The sequence below is a fragment of the Wyeomyia smithii genome, chromosome 1 (assembly GCF_029784165.1).
Source record: "Wyeomyia smithii strain HCP4-BCI-WySm-NY-G18 chromosome 1, ASM2978416v1, whole genome shotgun sequence".
Taxonomy (NCBI): Eukaryota; Metazoa; Arthropoda; class Insecta; order Diptera; family Culicidae; genus Wyeomyia; species Wyeomyia smithii.
The window spans coordinates 53,783,087-53,797,610 of record NC_073694.1 but is presented as its reverse complement, the minus strand read 5'-3'; the positions used below and the strand labels follow the sequence as shown (position 1 = coordinate 53,797,610).

Genomic DNA, 14,524 nt, shown 5'->3' with positions numbered 1-14,524 from the left:
AGGTGTTCCTTAAAGGATTCCCAATCTGTATTCTTAGGATTTCTGAACAGCTCTCTTTTCAGAGGGTTAGCCTCTATATTAAAAACGATGTGTCTGTGGTCCGACAAACTAGTTTCATCGGAGACATGCCAATTTTTAATCCTTTCAGAAATAGAGGTGCTACACAGAGTGAGATCAAGGACCTCCTGTCTGATAGCGTTGATAAACGTGGGGTTATTCCCTACATTACATACATTGACATCGTTAGAAGTAAGGTATTCAAGTAGGTACTCACCCCTGGTGTTGGTGTCCGAGCTGCCCCAGATCGTGTGGTGAGCGTTGGCATCGCAGCCGATCAGAAACGGCTTGTTGATGGCCTTGCAGTACCGCACGAGCGCACCTTGGTCGCCCGGGAAGTAGGCCGACGCGACAACCATTTCCTGCTTTCCTCTGGTTGTCGGTACTTCAACCGTGACGGCAACGACGTCGCGTTGGATAAATTCTGTAATAGGTAAAAATTTTAGTTCTCTATTTAGCAGAATTGCAGTCCTTGGTTTGAACTGCGTGTCACAGTAGATTAACCTACCGTTAGGAGCGTTAAGTCCGAGAACTTTGGATTCGTTGATCCACGGCTCCTGGATGAATGCAGCCGCTAGCTGCTCTTTGGCGAATCTCCTGCAAAGAACACCCGAGGCGCCTTTTGCGTGATGGAGATCCGCTTGCACGCAGCGAAGGCTGCTCACTTTGCAGTGAAGTTGCCGTCTTTGTCCGGATCGGAAGATGATCCTGGTATTGGCTGACGGCTGCCAACAGCGGTTTGGCTGGTTGATGGAAGTTGCTCTTCCTCACTGTTCGGCTTCGGTTGCAGCAGTCGATTGGCAACAGAAGGTCGTCGCGCACACTGTGGCGGTTTTTGACTCCGGGGGGTGCGACTTTTCGGTGGTTGATGCTTCACACTCTTGCGAGTCTTCGGCGGAACCGTCCGAGCAGCCGCGGGGTTGCGTTGTTTGGGTGGTGACAGGGCACTCACGGGGGAGCATCCTGCGCGTACCTTCCCAACCGCAGGGTTGCGTTTGGGTGGTTGTGGGGCACTCCCGGAGGAGTTTCCCACGCGAATCTTTAGCCCATTCGCAGGATCGCTTTGCCTGGGTGGTGGCATAGTACTCCTGGAGGAGTTACCCGCACGTACCTTCCCTGACATTGCGACGGAGTCTTTCCTGCCTGTGCCGTTCGGCCTTCCGCTTACCTTTCGGATGCGTCGGATCCGATGAGTCCATGGGTTCCGGCAAAGAAAGGCTGCCGGTGGCCGAATTTTGTGAAGTTTTGTCGTTCATAAAATTCCCACGAGTCGCTGGGTAAAGAAGAGTCCGCTGCATCAGTGACCCGCGTGATGCAGTAAGGGCTAATTACTGTGAAGGGTGCCCTGGTACTCCATAGGCTCCGTTAGAGGCTGGGTATTCCTTAAACCCCCCCCCCCTCACCACGTCATCCATCGGCACGGGTCGCATAACACCTTAGCTTAGGGGTTTAAACCATTAAATTTTACGCAACAGCCATAGTTAAGAGCTGTTGCAACCATCCTCCTTTACAGGGGCTTTGGACCCTCTGCTACAGTTCTCAATAATTCAAGTCTATTCGTAATGACTAAACTGAACCAAGAGAATCGTAACAGGCGGAGTTAGAAGTAACAATGGGAAAAGCCGACTTGAGATGACAACGTCAAAACCGTTCGTTATTCCGAATTTGTAAGACGTACGCAGAATGCTCTGAGAAAGAAGCCAAAACGATTTTGGTCATTTGTCAACGAGAAGCGAAATCAAAGTGGACTGCCATCTAATATGTTTCTGGAGGAACTGGTGTCTACCAACTCTCAATCCACCTGCGACCTGTCCGCAAGACATTTTGCAAGTGTTTTTAGTACTACCGTAGCTTCTGATTCTCAAATTCATGATGCCATGCCTAATGTTCCCGAAAATATGTTTGAGCTAAACGACAGACGACATCAAAGCCGGTCTTTTAAAGCTTAAAACGTCTAATAAGCTAGGCCCAGACGGGATACCATCAGTGGTACTTAAAAAATGTGTCGAAGTGTTATGCAAACCATTACACCAAATTTGCAACATGTCACTCGCACAGAATAAATTCCCAAAATCCTGGAAAAAAATCCAACATCTTCCCAGTCTATAAAAAAGGAGACAAATGTAATATTACGAACTACAGCGGTATAACCTCTCTGTGTGCTGGGTCAAAATTAATAAAGTGAAATCATACATCACGACACGGCTTCTTTCCCAAACGCTCGATTAACCCGAAGCTGGTCCAATTCAGCTCATTTTGCATTAGAAAGATTGAAGCGAATGCTCAAGTCGACACAGTGTACACTGATCTCAAGGCAGCTTTTAACCGCATGGACCATAACATACTATTACGAAAACTAAGCCGTCGTGGCGCTTCTGAAGATTTTACTAATTGGCTGCATAGTTACCTGACAAATCGCAGCCTCTCAGTGAAAATTGGTTCCACTGAATCTAATATCTTCTGCAATCAGTCTAAAGTCCCACAAGGAAGCAACTTAGGTCCATTACTTTTTCTAATTATTTTCAATGATGTTTGTTTCGTAATTCCACCTGGATATAAACTGCGGACGATCTAAAAATATTCCTTGTTGTACGGTGTCAAGAAGACTGCAGGCAACTACAGACCCTTATCAACCGGTTTGCAGAATTTCCTTCCAGAATCATTACTCAAGCATTATCTCGAAAGCCAACCGCAACTTAGGATTTATTATGCACATGGCCAAGGACTTTTGTGACCCGTACTGCTTCCGAGCCCTCTACTTCTCGTTAGTACGCTCCATTCTTGATACTGCCTCTGTGGTATGGAGTCCGAATTTACACATATGGAAATCCAGACTTTTACTTTTCTAAATTTTGCACATAAGAATTCGCTCGGGAAGCTTCAGAGCCGCAAGGTTACTGAGTCCGCTTTGATAAGCAGGTGGTCATGGGTTCGAGTTTTAGTAGAATTAGGCCATTCGATATAAAAAAACTTCAACATGGCTTTATTTTGCGGCTCCTCCACCTGAAAACTTTCATACGGACTGGAAAACTTTTCTAAACCTTCTGAAAACTATTCTACGTTATGCATCTCACCTTGCTTAAGAATGATAAGATCGATGAAGAAGATAAGAGAATAGTAAGTGTGAGGGAATACAAGCACTATCAATAAGTGGCATCACAAAAGGAATTTTCAAGATCTTCGGCTAACGAAATATCAATACAGTCATACCTCGATATGAGGCAACCTCGATATAACGAAACTCGATGTAACGTCACTTTTACCTCGATATAACGTAACTTTTTAAAATGTATTGGAATTGAAAATAAATGATACAGCAACTGTTTTTGGGCTATAAATTGCTTCAAAAAATGTTTGTAGTAAGTTTTGAAACCAGTGAAACCGATACGAAAATTGTCCAAAATGGGCATAAGGGAGGTTTAAAAATACTAATAGGTGATGGGAAATGTGTTTTCACGCATCCTTTAGTAACAATTCACAGTTTTGCATCAATTAAGAAAAAAAAATTTTTTTGCTTGTTGAAAATTGTCCTAAATGGGCAAAAGAATGGTTCAAAAATACTGATAGGTGATGGGAAATAGATTTTCACGCATCTTTGAGTGACCTCTTGTATCAATTGAAAAAAATATTTTTTTTGCTTCTGAAAATATTCTAAATGGGCATAAGAAAGGATTAAAAAGGCTGATAGGTTATGGAAAATAGGTTTTCGCACATCTTTGAGTAACTATCAACATTCTTCCATAAATAAAAAAAAATTTTTTTGCTTCGATATAACGTAACTCGATATAACGTAACGAAAATAAAAATAAAGTTGCCTTATATCGAGGTATGACTGTACTTACTGATTTACGGTAGATCGAAATTTTTGCAGAATATTCATTGAAATATTTTACTGACATTTGCAAAAAAAGGCAAAACTTATATTGCCGGGATTTGAAAACAGTGTGCTCGACAAAACGACGCGTCCCTTAGCTTCAAGTTTATTGTTTTTGTATCGTTTCCAAAGCATACAATGGCGTGGAAATGGCTTGGCAGGTAACTACCAATACCGAGGTAAGCTGTTCCTGCGTTTGGCATGTATCCTTATCGATCATTTACTGGAATTCAGCGTCTTCGTGATTTTTGACCTTCCTTCACGCGGACAGCCGTCAACATCGAAATGATCGTCTTCAAAGCGTTGTTTCACTTGTAGCAGCCTTTCCGTTACCTTTTTTCTAACACTCGATGGGCTTCAGCCGCTGTTCTCTTTGCATGAAAAGTGGAAAGTAGCACTTCCGGCAAATGACGGTTATTTGGCACAAATAAAGCATAGTCAACTGTATCATTTTGGTTGACCTCGCCTCCCGACTCGTTACGTTATTGATAAATAGCGAAAACTTAGTTGCGCCCCCAATATTATTAGCTTTTTGATTTAAAATAACTGATAGAAGCATTTAACATAACGTTTGCGGTAAAAGAGGGACTTTTTCGGATGGCGGTAAAAAAAAAACAACTAAGTTTGATAAATTTCCCATGGAAGGTTATTATGTTAGCAGACTCGCTAAAAATCGCCCTTGCTAGCAGTCTTCCGGTAGTTAACCAGAACATTCACCATGGCGGACGAAAACATACGTTTAGGCATGTTTTTGGAGCTCTCTCTTCGTTTTATTTATCCTCTTCAATTTCTCGCGACAAAATTGTTGGAGTAGATCTTACGCTTCAGGTCTGCCCAGAAATCCTTGGGTACCACATCGATTTTCAGCCACTCCATCTCCCCCAACGATCGCTTCGCGTTATCGGTCGACGCTAGATCCGGACAAAACACCGTGTCTTCGGCCTCATCGTAGTTTTTGACAAACGACGCAACTTCGGGCAGGCACTTTTGTACTATGAGTTTCCCGGTAACGACCAAACCGGAGGAAAAAAAAGAGCGACTTCCACTTCTCGCTGAATGTCAGATCGGCTTTTTTGTCCATTTTTTACCGCAAACGTTAATTGAATCAGGGGAACTGATGAAAACACAATTAAAAACAGGAAAAACGCATATTTTCTTCTGGAACGAATCTGCTAATCCATGGAATGGATTCTTCTTAGTTCACTTTAGATTCCTCATAAAGTATGATCCTCAAAAACTCACTTAAAAGCACTAATTTTGATATTATATTCGGGCATCTGCACTCAAAAACTCATTCAATTCAATCACCTACCTCAGAAAAGCAAAATCCGCGCATTGTTCTATACGGCTACAACGGGACTCGTTTAGCAGCCAACCAAAGTTTTTTTCATCACTAGCGGACCACTTTTTATTTTAATCACTAAACAAAATCTCTCACTACACTAAGAATACTTTTATCTTTGAAATATTCACCTCAAATTTTTAAAAACAAGCTTGAATTAGCAGAAATATATGAGATGACCTGTCAAACTGCTACAGTGTTGCTACTATGTATTCTTTTGTTCTCTGTAAAAGACCAGCGCGTACTTCCATCCTCTCTCGCTAGTAACATAACCTACAGACGGAGAACGGTCAATAAATCGGCAGTTTTGATAGTTCCACCGTTACCGAATGCCATTTGTTTATAAAAATTTTGGCTGACGTCCCTCCTAATTTGGCATTATCTTTACATCTAATGGCATTATTTGCGCACAAAACTCTAGCTTTCGCGAACCAAAACGCGTTTTGCGGTTTTTAAGCTAGAAACAACAATGAAATCTAGCTAAAATCTTCACAGTGACTGCGCGCATGCAAGTCAAGATTTGTTCGTAAGCAAAAATGTGGTTCATTGTGTTTTCGGTTTTACGTCCGTCTACAGTTAATACGAAACCGCGAACGGGGCACATTCGAATATAATGAACATAGCATCCACCAGGCCTAGAGTCGCGGCGGAAATCGAGAAAAGGGAATCGTCCGCGGACGGCTGCCGCGTCAGGTTGAGCAACAACTTTGTTGTGCGCGCTGCTTTGGAAGAATAAATTATATCGCTTAATTTTCGGGGAGCAAAGTTTATTTGCACACCGCCAATCTGCCAACCAACCAATTCAACCAACGGAACGGCATCGTGCGCTTCATGCTTCATGCCCTCGCTACCTGCAGATCGGGGCACCGGGTTGCAATGCAGAGCATGTTCTGTTTCGCATGGAAATGATTTCACCATCGCGTCCCGCACTCTTATTAGATCGTCTCGGGAGGGGTGGGCCACATTCATCAGCAGTCACCACATGACTATATGGCGGGCAGGCGGGTACACCCAATATGAGCTAGTGCACCCCAACAGCAGCAGCAGCAGCGGGAAAAGGAAAAGTCAATAGTTCAACCAAATCAACTGCCATTTAAGAGTAAACAAAATAGCTAATATTTTTTTTCTTTTGTTTTTCGTTTTTCATCTACAGGTTAGCCCCCTTTTTGCTTCATCGTCGTCGTTGTTCGCGCGATCACTGGCATGCAGGCAACGCTGTTGCGCCCACCCCAAGCGAGAGGGTTTCTCGCTGGCTGAAAGGCATGTTGTGAAATGTTGCTGCACCTGGTGTAAAATTGCTAAACCCACAGTCATCGCAGCCTGTTGAAAGTGCCAGCGTTAAGCGCTCGAAAAAGTTAAATATTAAAATTATAATAGAAGTATATTTGATAGTTGGTCGTGTGAGAAGCGATGAATTTTTCGTTGTTTTTGTCGTTTTTTTACCCGCTACACAATTTTGTACTGTGGAGTTATTAATCGCATTCTGCCGCGACTTGTGAGTCTGTGCTGTCGTGTGTGTGTATGATATTGATAAAGTGGAAGAAACAAGATAAGTAAAAAAAAAGGTGGAAGAAGTTGATAAATCCGGTGGCCGGTGGCAACAAGCATGGAAACAGTGGCCCCCGTTGCCAGTAGCTTAAAGTCCGAACCCTGTGGTCATGGAATAGGTTCAAAGTTGTTTGCTGATGGTGGGCAACCGCTGCTAAAGCAACAACAGCAACACCGACAAAAACAACAAAAGTTACAACAATGCTAATGAGTTCGGATTCCTCCTGGTTCGGTTCGATTCGATTGTGATAGCAGCAGCGGCATAGTTTTTTTTTTGAGTTGTGTTACGTGTGTCAAGCAGAGTCAAGTCATGCCATCATGTCCGCTTCGTCAACGCGACTGCCACTGAAGAAGCGCAAGAAGAAGCCACCAGTGGATGAAGAGAAGAATAAAAATAAAATTAAAAATTAAGATAATATAAACGATCATCATCAGCGGGCAAGTTTTCCTCTAAATACCGGAGAGAGCTTGCCGAAAGAAAGAATCAGGATCGAAAATCTCAACAGCTTCGGATCACGACCGACCGGCCAAGAAGAAGTCGTTGTCGTTGCGGTCGAAAAAAGTATTCGTAGGGAAGATAGAAAAAGAGGGAAGAAAAAAATCAAGTGAAAGAACCCGTGTGCCGTGGAAACCGCTAAGAAGAGAAATAATAAAACACTCAGTCGACTATTTCCAGAAGAGATCGGCCGGCAATCATCCCGCTGCAGTAGTAGTCGTCGTCGTCGTCATCGTAATCACCATTTTTCATTTAGTTCCCCCTCCCCGCCCAGGTACGGGAGGAGCCTCTAATCTATACCAGACTTCCGCCTGCCTCTCTCACAGCGGTCTCCGGTCGGGAGAGCTTTAGCCACCCGCCGATAATATGGATAAATATCTGCTGCTGCTCGTGCTGTTCTACATTCTCAACCACAAACTGGATGGCGTTGCCGGCGATCAGGGTAAGTAGAAAGCGTCCGTCTTGTTTCCCCTTCTTATTCCCCACGGTTAGGTGCGCTTAGCTCAATTATAGCGGCCGGAGCGCGCGGAGCGACCATCAGTCGACCGTGTCGCTCGAGATAACGTAATGTGACGAGCATCTTCATCTGACGTAGGTCATGGCGAGCGTCGCCAGGGTGCGATAAGAGGTTAGCAATCATCTTACAAATTGTTAGGATTTAATTATCACCGAACAAAATCTCTCTGGAAGCTTAATTATGATTGGTGTGTTTTGCAAAAACACTTACCTACAAGAAGTTTATTCAGCTACTGAGGGATTTCACGTCAATTCACTCAGCCAGGATTTAGTAAATCTCTATGAGTTTGGTGCCTTCGATAATTGATAAGCTATGCGTATTTGAAATCTAAGAAAAGAAGTAGATTTTTCTTAAAGAAGAGCCAGAAAATCGTTAAAAAACTGTCCACGTGGTATGTGGATGGTCCCTAATTCGCACGCTTTGTGCCACCTTATGTGCCGCTTGCGACATATCGATAATTATCGTTAGCGCTTAAATTAAACAATATTATAGATATGAAGCGATTATCGATATTAACGATAAATATCGATAACTTTCCTATCACTAGTTTTGTATGCCTGAAAAATTTCCCAGGACAATGTTTCCTTGTGAAATGCAACTAACTCAAAATCAGAGCTGCGGAAAGTCAATATCATACTACTGACATTACGCCAAAATGATGCAACACCAGAATCAGCCAACTACGATGCATGGTTCATTACAAAGGAGTTTGCGATGTTTCGATGATTCTGTTAGCGTCAACTCTCACTCTCATTTTTTTCTTGCTATCTTTCTCCATCATTCGGGTATGGCTGTACCGAGATTGAACCAGCAGAAATATCAAGTTCATTTTGACAGCATGATGTTATTAGGATAGCAAACATAAAATCAATGATTTTTCTTCAATTGATATGTATGATATTGATATATGGTCGGCGTGCGATCAGACTGAACTAAGCGCCGTTTTCTCAGATTGAGTTAATGACACCCAGTGGATATGAGTAGTAATAATCTATCTATTAAGAAGTAACGAAATCGTTTGAGCATTTGATAACGATATTATAACAAAAATTCTCTGTAGCAGCTTGCCTACACAGCAATCGCGGCGGTAAATGTCTTTCGACGCATGGTTCGGTTTGGCTGCACGCCGACTGAAAGCATTGTCAATGAAAAACTATTAAGGCTCGAATACACACACGGCGTATAAGGCGTAAACGCGCCTTCCGTTGGGACGCCTTTCAACCAGAACCTTCTAGCTTTGTTTTCTAGTGAAGAAGGTAGTCGTTCGCCGCCTTCAGCTGCGTACTTGACTGCCTTCCGTGTAGACGCATCGTGCCTTCCAGGCGATCTTGTGTCGCCTTCTTTTGGCGAAGGCGCTGGCACGCCGTGTTGTATCATTTTCCGCCTGCTGGTAATTCTAGAAGTGTGTTGCCTTATTTTTTCTTCCAACAAACATAAACAAACATGAATTAGGTGGCATGACGACAAGAAGGTTAGCGCACGCCGGAGTTCGAGACGGCGTGATTGCTCCTTCCGTGTAGACGAGTGGAAGGTGGCAGATGCTAGAAGGCACATTAAAAGGTTTTAAGAAGGTACTGACAATTTTCGTCAGGAAGGCGTTGTCACGCCGTGTGTGTATTCGGGCCTTTACTCCGTTTTGTAACTGAGCGTATTTAAGTTTGGTACATTTTGAATATTCTCAGTAGAGAATATGCTTTTTAACACCAATTGTAATAAACACAACACCAATTGTAATAAACAAATTCTATTATTTTTTTTTTCAAATGATCTCATATCTGAAAAATAATATTCTATTTTTAGTTACTCTTTGAGTTTATGAATTTGACTCTTGAATATCGTGCTTGTTGTAGCTTAAACCAAAAACAGTGTTAGTTCGCGGCAAAAAATGAATCGCGGGTGGCAAAACAGAACACTTTTAACTATGTATGGGTACGTATATTTATATACAGATCCTGTTAAATTTTGGCACGGTTCAACTTTGAAACTGTTCAATTTCAATTTCAGTCATGTTTGGTTTTGTAACAAAATCTAGTTAAACAAATATTAAATTAAAATCGATCATCCAAATTAATCTCATTCCAATGATCTTACCAATGGCAGAACAAAAGCTAGCGTAGTAATCCCAATACAGCAAAGGAAATCAAATTAAAAAAAATCTGATAGCAACAAACTTCAAGCTGGCACTGAAATAATCACGCTACTGAACCGATTTTTGATGTTCCAAAAATCACCTAGATTTGCATTGCAGTGATATTTCCGAGTAAACTCTGTACATTCACGACGGTTGACAATGGAAACCCGAAAATGGCAACAAAAGAGACAAGATATTAATTCACTTGTCGGATCTCCACGCTTACTGTGATGGTTACTGGCTGTTCATTAGAGAAAAAAACGAGTGCGATGTTATTTTCTTTCTCGTCATAGTCAACATTTTGCTTGGATTAATCGCAGCTCTGCTCAAAATAGATTTTGAGGTATTTTCATATGAAATACTTTATGACTCAGTACCAAATAAGGATAGAAGTTTCGTAAGTAAAGCTTTATATTTTTACATTCTCTAAAATTTTGCCGAATAAATTATTCATTTATCTCTCAACACAAAAAAGCTAGGTTCTTCAATATATGAACACACACTGTAACATATCCTCGCTGTACACTAATATGGGTGGATTGGAACAAATGAAATCTGTAACAGTTTCCAGTATTTGAGCTAAACTTTAAGAAAAAAAATTTGCCATGGTGCCTTCACTTGCCTTTTTTACCCTTTACCATCCTAATGTTATGAAAGAAGCTTAGCAAAATATTTTGTAACTTTGTAGGGTGGCGACTCAATTTCCAAAAAATAAATTCCCTGATATTTCTTGATTTTCCCTGATGTTTCTAATTTTTTTCCCTGACTGTTCAAATTTATTTTCAACTGATTTAAGTTACAACTGTCATTGGTTTTTCCACCTAAATCTCAAAAGTTAAAGCTAAAAAGGACCAGACTTAAACTGGTTCCTGGTAAAATTCCCACCAGTAATTGAAACAGTATAGCTTCGCTTTTACTAACTTGAATCTTGAACAAAAATATTTTTTTGTTGAGAAACACGTCAAGTGTGATAAGATTAAAAATGAAAATCACACTGGTTGACAAAAGTGAAAAAAGTTGTCCTTAAGCTCAAATAAGTACCCTAAAAATATTATAGCTCCTTAACCTGTTCATTTGGTGCCCCTGGTGAATGCAGAAGTGCGTCAAAAGACCGTAGAGTAATTGTTCGCCGTGTTAGTCGTTTTTCCTCTTACTTACGGGAAAATTTTATTTAAGTCTCTGAAGACTTGAGGCATTTCCGGAACGTCTAGGGGCACTAAAATTCACAGGAACAGTGCTATCAATTAACTATTTTGAGACACACCTGCTTTAACAAGAAAATCAATCAGATCTAATCAGATCTGGAATTCTGGTTGGATCAGTTAAATAATTGTTTTAAATTCTTGACTGTAAAAAAAAGGAAATTAGAAATTACCAATTTCGCAATCAAACCTTTATGCTAAACACTGTCGAATGCTTTTTCTATGTATAGAAGAGCAGCTCCACTTGAATAACCTTCAGATTTATTAGCTCGTATCATCATAAAATGATTGCTTGACAACTTTAACCCTCAGGTGGTTTCTTATCCGGCTTTAAAATTTGAGTATTAATTAATTAGCGAAATATTCATTTTGAAACAATTCCTGAGAATTTCTCAAGAACTTTATTTAAAATGTTTAAAATCCCATCGTGACGAGGTGCTTTTATACTTTTGAAAATTTTAATGATAGATTTAATCTCATTTAAGTTAGTTTCAATTAATTCTGCTGGTAAAAATTCCGGGGTACAAATTTGGTAACATTAACTAACTACTCACTCACTATATTTCGAGTTATGAACACACTCAAACTATTGAGCAAGTCTTTGAGTTTTCTGTTAATTGGTTGCAAGGAAGTAATCACCATTTTTAATTACTGTAATTTGACAATGGCGATAGTGAAACTTGCTCAGGCGATTTTAGAAGATGCGTTAATAGTTTGGAAGCAATTGCAAGAAACCGAAGAAAAAAAATCTCGTCTAACCACTGGTTTCTACAAAAAAGCGTAGTAATTAGCATAAAATTCGCACACTACTTGATGACTTGTTAGTACCTATTTGGATACTTTTCAAAAAATTTAATCACTTTTTCTTGACATCTTGGTCACTAAAGTCACTACAGTTGCATTGTCTAACCGTTATGAGCAAGGTATCATCAGTGCTACAACACTCTAATCCATTCCCGCGGGAATTTAACTAAAATTAATTGAAATTTATAACGATGGAACTATTTAAAACGGTTGGAGAACAAATCGACCTTTAATTTACAATAGAGTTTATGCAAATTGTGCATGTTGCTAAGTGAGAAGAGTTTGAAGATCATTTATCGAGGAAAAACCTGTCACTCCGCGCCGAGGTTGAATAAAGCCTATGCTGAAATGGATGGGTTCTTTTAGAAAATTAATTTCGGGAAAAATCCTTCTACCTGGAACAAATTATTATTGAGCGTTGTTGTAGGGTTGCTGGTGACCGTCCACATCGAATGCATTGAAATAAATTCAACTCAGAACTAACTCCGTAAAAAATCTGAAGCCTTAAAAATTTTCCCTGATGACTTTTTAAATTCCCTGATATTCCCTGATCGAAAAATTAAATCCCTAATATTCCCTGATTCTCCTGGTTTTTCCCGGTAGTCGCCACCCTGCACTTGCTCTATTTTTCTGATGTCCGTGTTAGAGACATAACTCTTCAGTACAAAAGTAAGCACACAAAACGTGCTATGAAGATTTTACTACCATTTGTGTACAGGTCAACAGTAAGACACAAACTGACAAAATTTCCACACAGGGCAGGTATTATATACCGTTAACTCTCCATCACAAAGGTCAGTAAGCACACCAGCGCACACAACTGTACGCATCAGCAAGCAGACGACAACTGAAAATAACCGCACTATGAAAGTGCTTATATATCATTTCCACTGCCAGACTACTGCAACTGAATCTAATGGTGGTCTGCTTCCTATTGAACGGGCATATTGGTTCTTCGCTACATTACAGATAGTTTTGCCAAAAGTTATGTTCGGATACGATGCCAATTGGTTGGCATGCATAACTAGCCAATGATTTGATTTGACTGGATACTTATTAGAGAGCCTTCAATCTGAAGGGTCATTAAGCTCTCAACTGCTAATGATCGTATACTTGCAATCATTTTGTCTACCTTTTTGATGTCTGTGTTAGGATAATAATGGCCTATCGTATGGAAAATGTATGTGGATATTTGACCATGAAACAATTCCGTAATTTCCACCATGTTATAAATTTTTTTTCTATTCCAGGTTTCCAACTGCATATCAGTTTCAAAATTTAGCGCAGTTTCATGAGATTTATTAACATTTGAAACCTTCCATACCGCCTACAAAAAATGTTACATCTCAGTTTTTACAGAATGTTCCCTAGTATAGTAAAAAAGACGTAGTCCTACGTCAAAAGTCCTTTAGTAAAAAATGTGTGTTTTGTATTCCCCGAAAATTTTTTAGAACTATGTTTTCTTGTGTAATGCAACTAACTAAAGTTAACAGAGAAAACTAAATTTCAAGTAACTTCCATATAAAATACTCTATAACTCTGTACCTAATGGAAATAGGAATTTCGTTTATTCGGCAAAGTTTCATATTTTAACATTTTCTAAAACTTTGCCGAATAATTTTACCTCTCTCTTAAATAAAGTTAGTTCTTTTTTTAAATTATTTTGATAGAAAATTTTATTTGACTTTTGAAATTTTGAGATTAGGCGGGTCATTCATACAAACCATTGTTTTAAAGACGCCATTAAGCTAGGATGAATGCAAAAGCCGCCAAGGAATTGAGTTCCACTTTTTGCTTTTGTGGACCACAATGCACTGGTACTGTCCTCAAAGTTGTCTTTATATTTCAAGATAGACAAAGTTTATCTGACAACAATTTTTTCACGTTTGTCACGTTTCTTTGTCCGAAAAAATGTTGCCTGAAAACTACAGGATCTATGAAATTTTTGGTCTGAAAGTAAAATGTGGGAAATTTTTCGATTTTTGATAAAATTCTTCTTTCAAAAAAGTTTTTATTTAAAGCTATGGCATTTGATTTTATAGGTAGTTTATACAACGTTTTTAAAGTTGTCCATACCTCTCAAGACAAAATTTTTTAAATACAAAGGTTTCCTGTCTTCTCTTATTTTTTGTTACGATGATTTATTGCACAAAAACTATAAATCAACCAGAAGTTCAAAAGTTCAAGGTCAAAAAACCAAATGCAGGCTTCTTATTCGCCTCAATATGTGGAAGGAGTAGAGTGAATAATCAACGAACACTTCTTGCCCAGCATGAACGCTTCGTATAGCAATTTTTACACCAAACTTCTGCATTCTTGTTTGTGCTGTGTTTCTGCCGCTCGCAGAAAAATAATACACTTGCAAAACAAGAGTAGTGAATCACTCTAATGAGAATACACAGAAGTACACCGCGGCGATCACTGCTGAGATAGATTCGATAGCATGCGAAGAGCAAACAAGCGTGACGGGTAGTCGGGTTCATTTTTTTCAGTTTCGAGATACAAAGCAAACAACGCAAACTACTTTCCTACTTATATGCTGCCCCCATTAGG

At 40.0% G+C, this 14,524-nt stretch overlaps 1 protein-coding gene across 8 annotated transcripts in view; it reads left to right on the top strand.

Moving 5' to 3' along the window:
- LOC129718637 (ephrin type-B receptor 1) overlaps positions 1-14,524 on the top strand; it is a 193,826-nt gene that overhangs the window by 36,115 nt on the left and 143,187 nt on the right. For all 8 annotated transcript variants that reach the window (XM_055669603.1, XM_055669601.1, XM_055669600.1 and 5 more), the window contains exon 2: positions 6,427-7,759. In XM_055669603.1, the coding sequence (XP_055525578.1) occupies positions 7,684-7,759 (76 nt within the window). In that variant the 5' untranslated portion in view covers positions 6,427-7,683. The remainder of the gene's footprint in view (positions 1-6,426; positions 7,760-14,524) is intronic.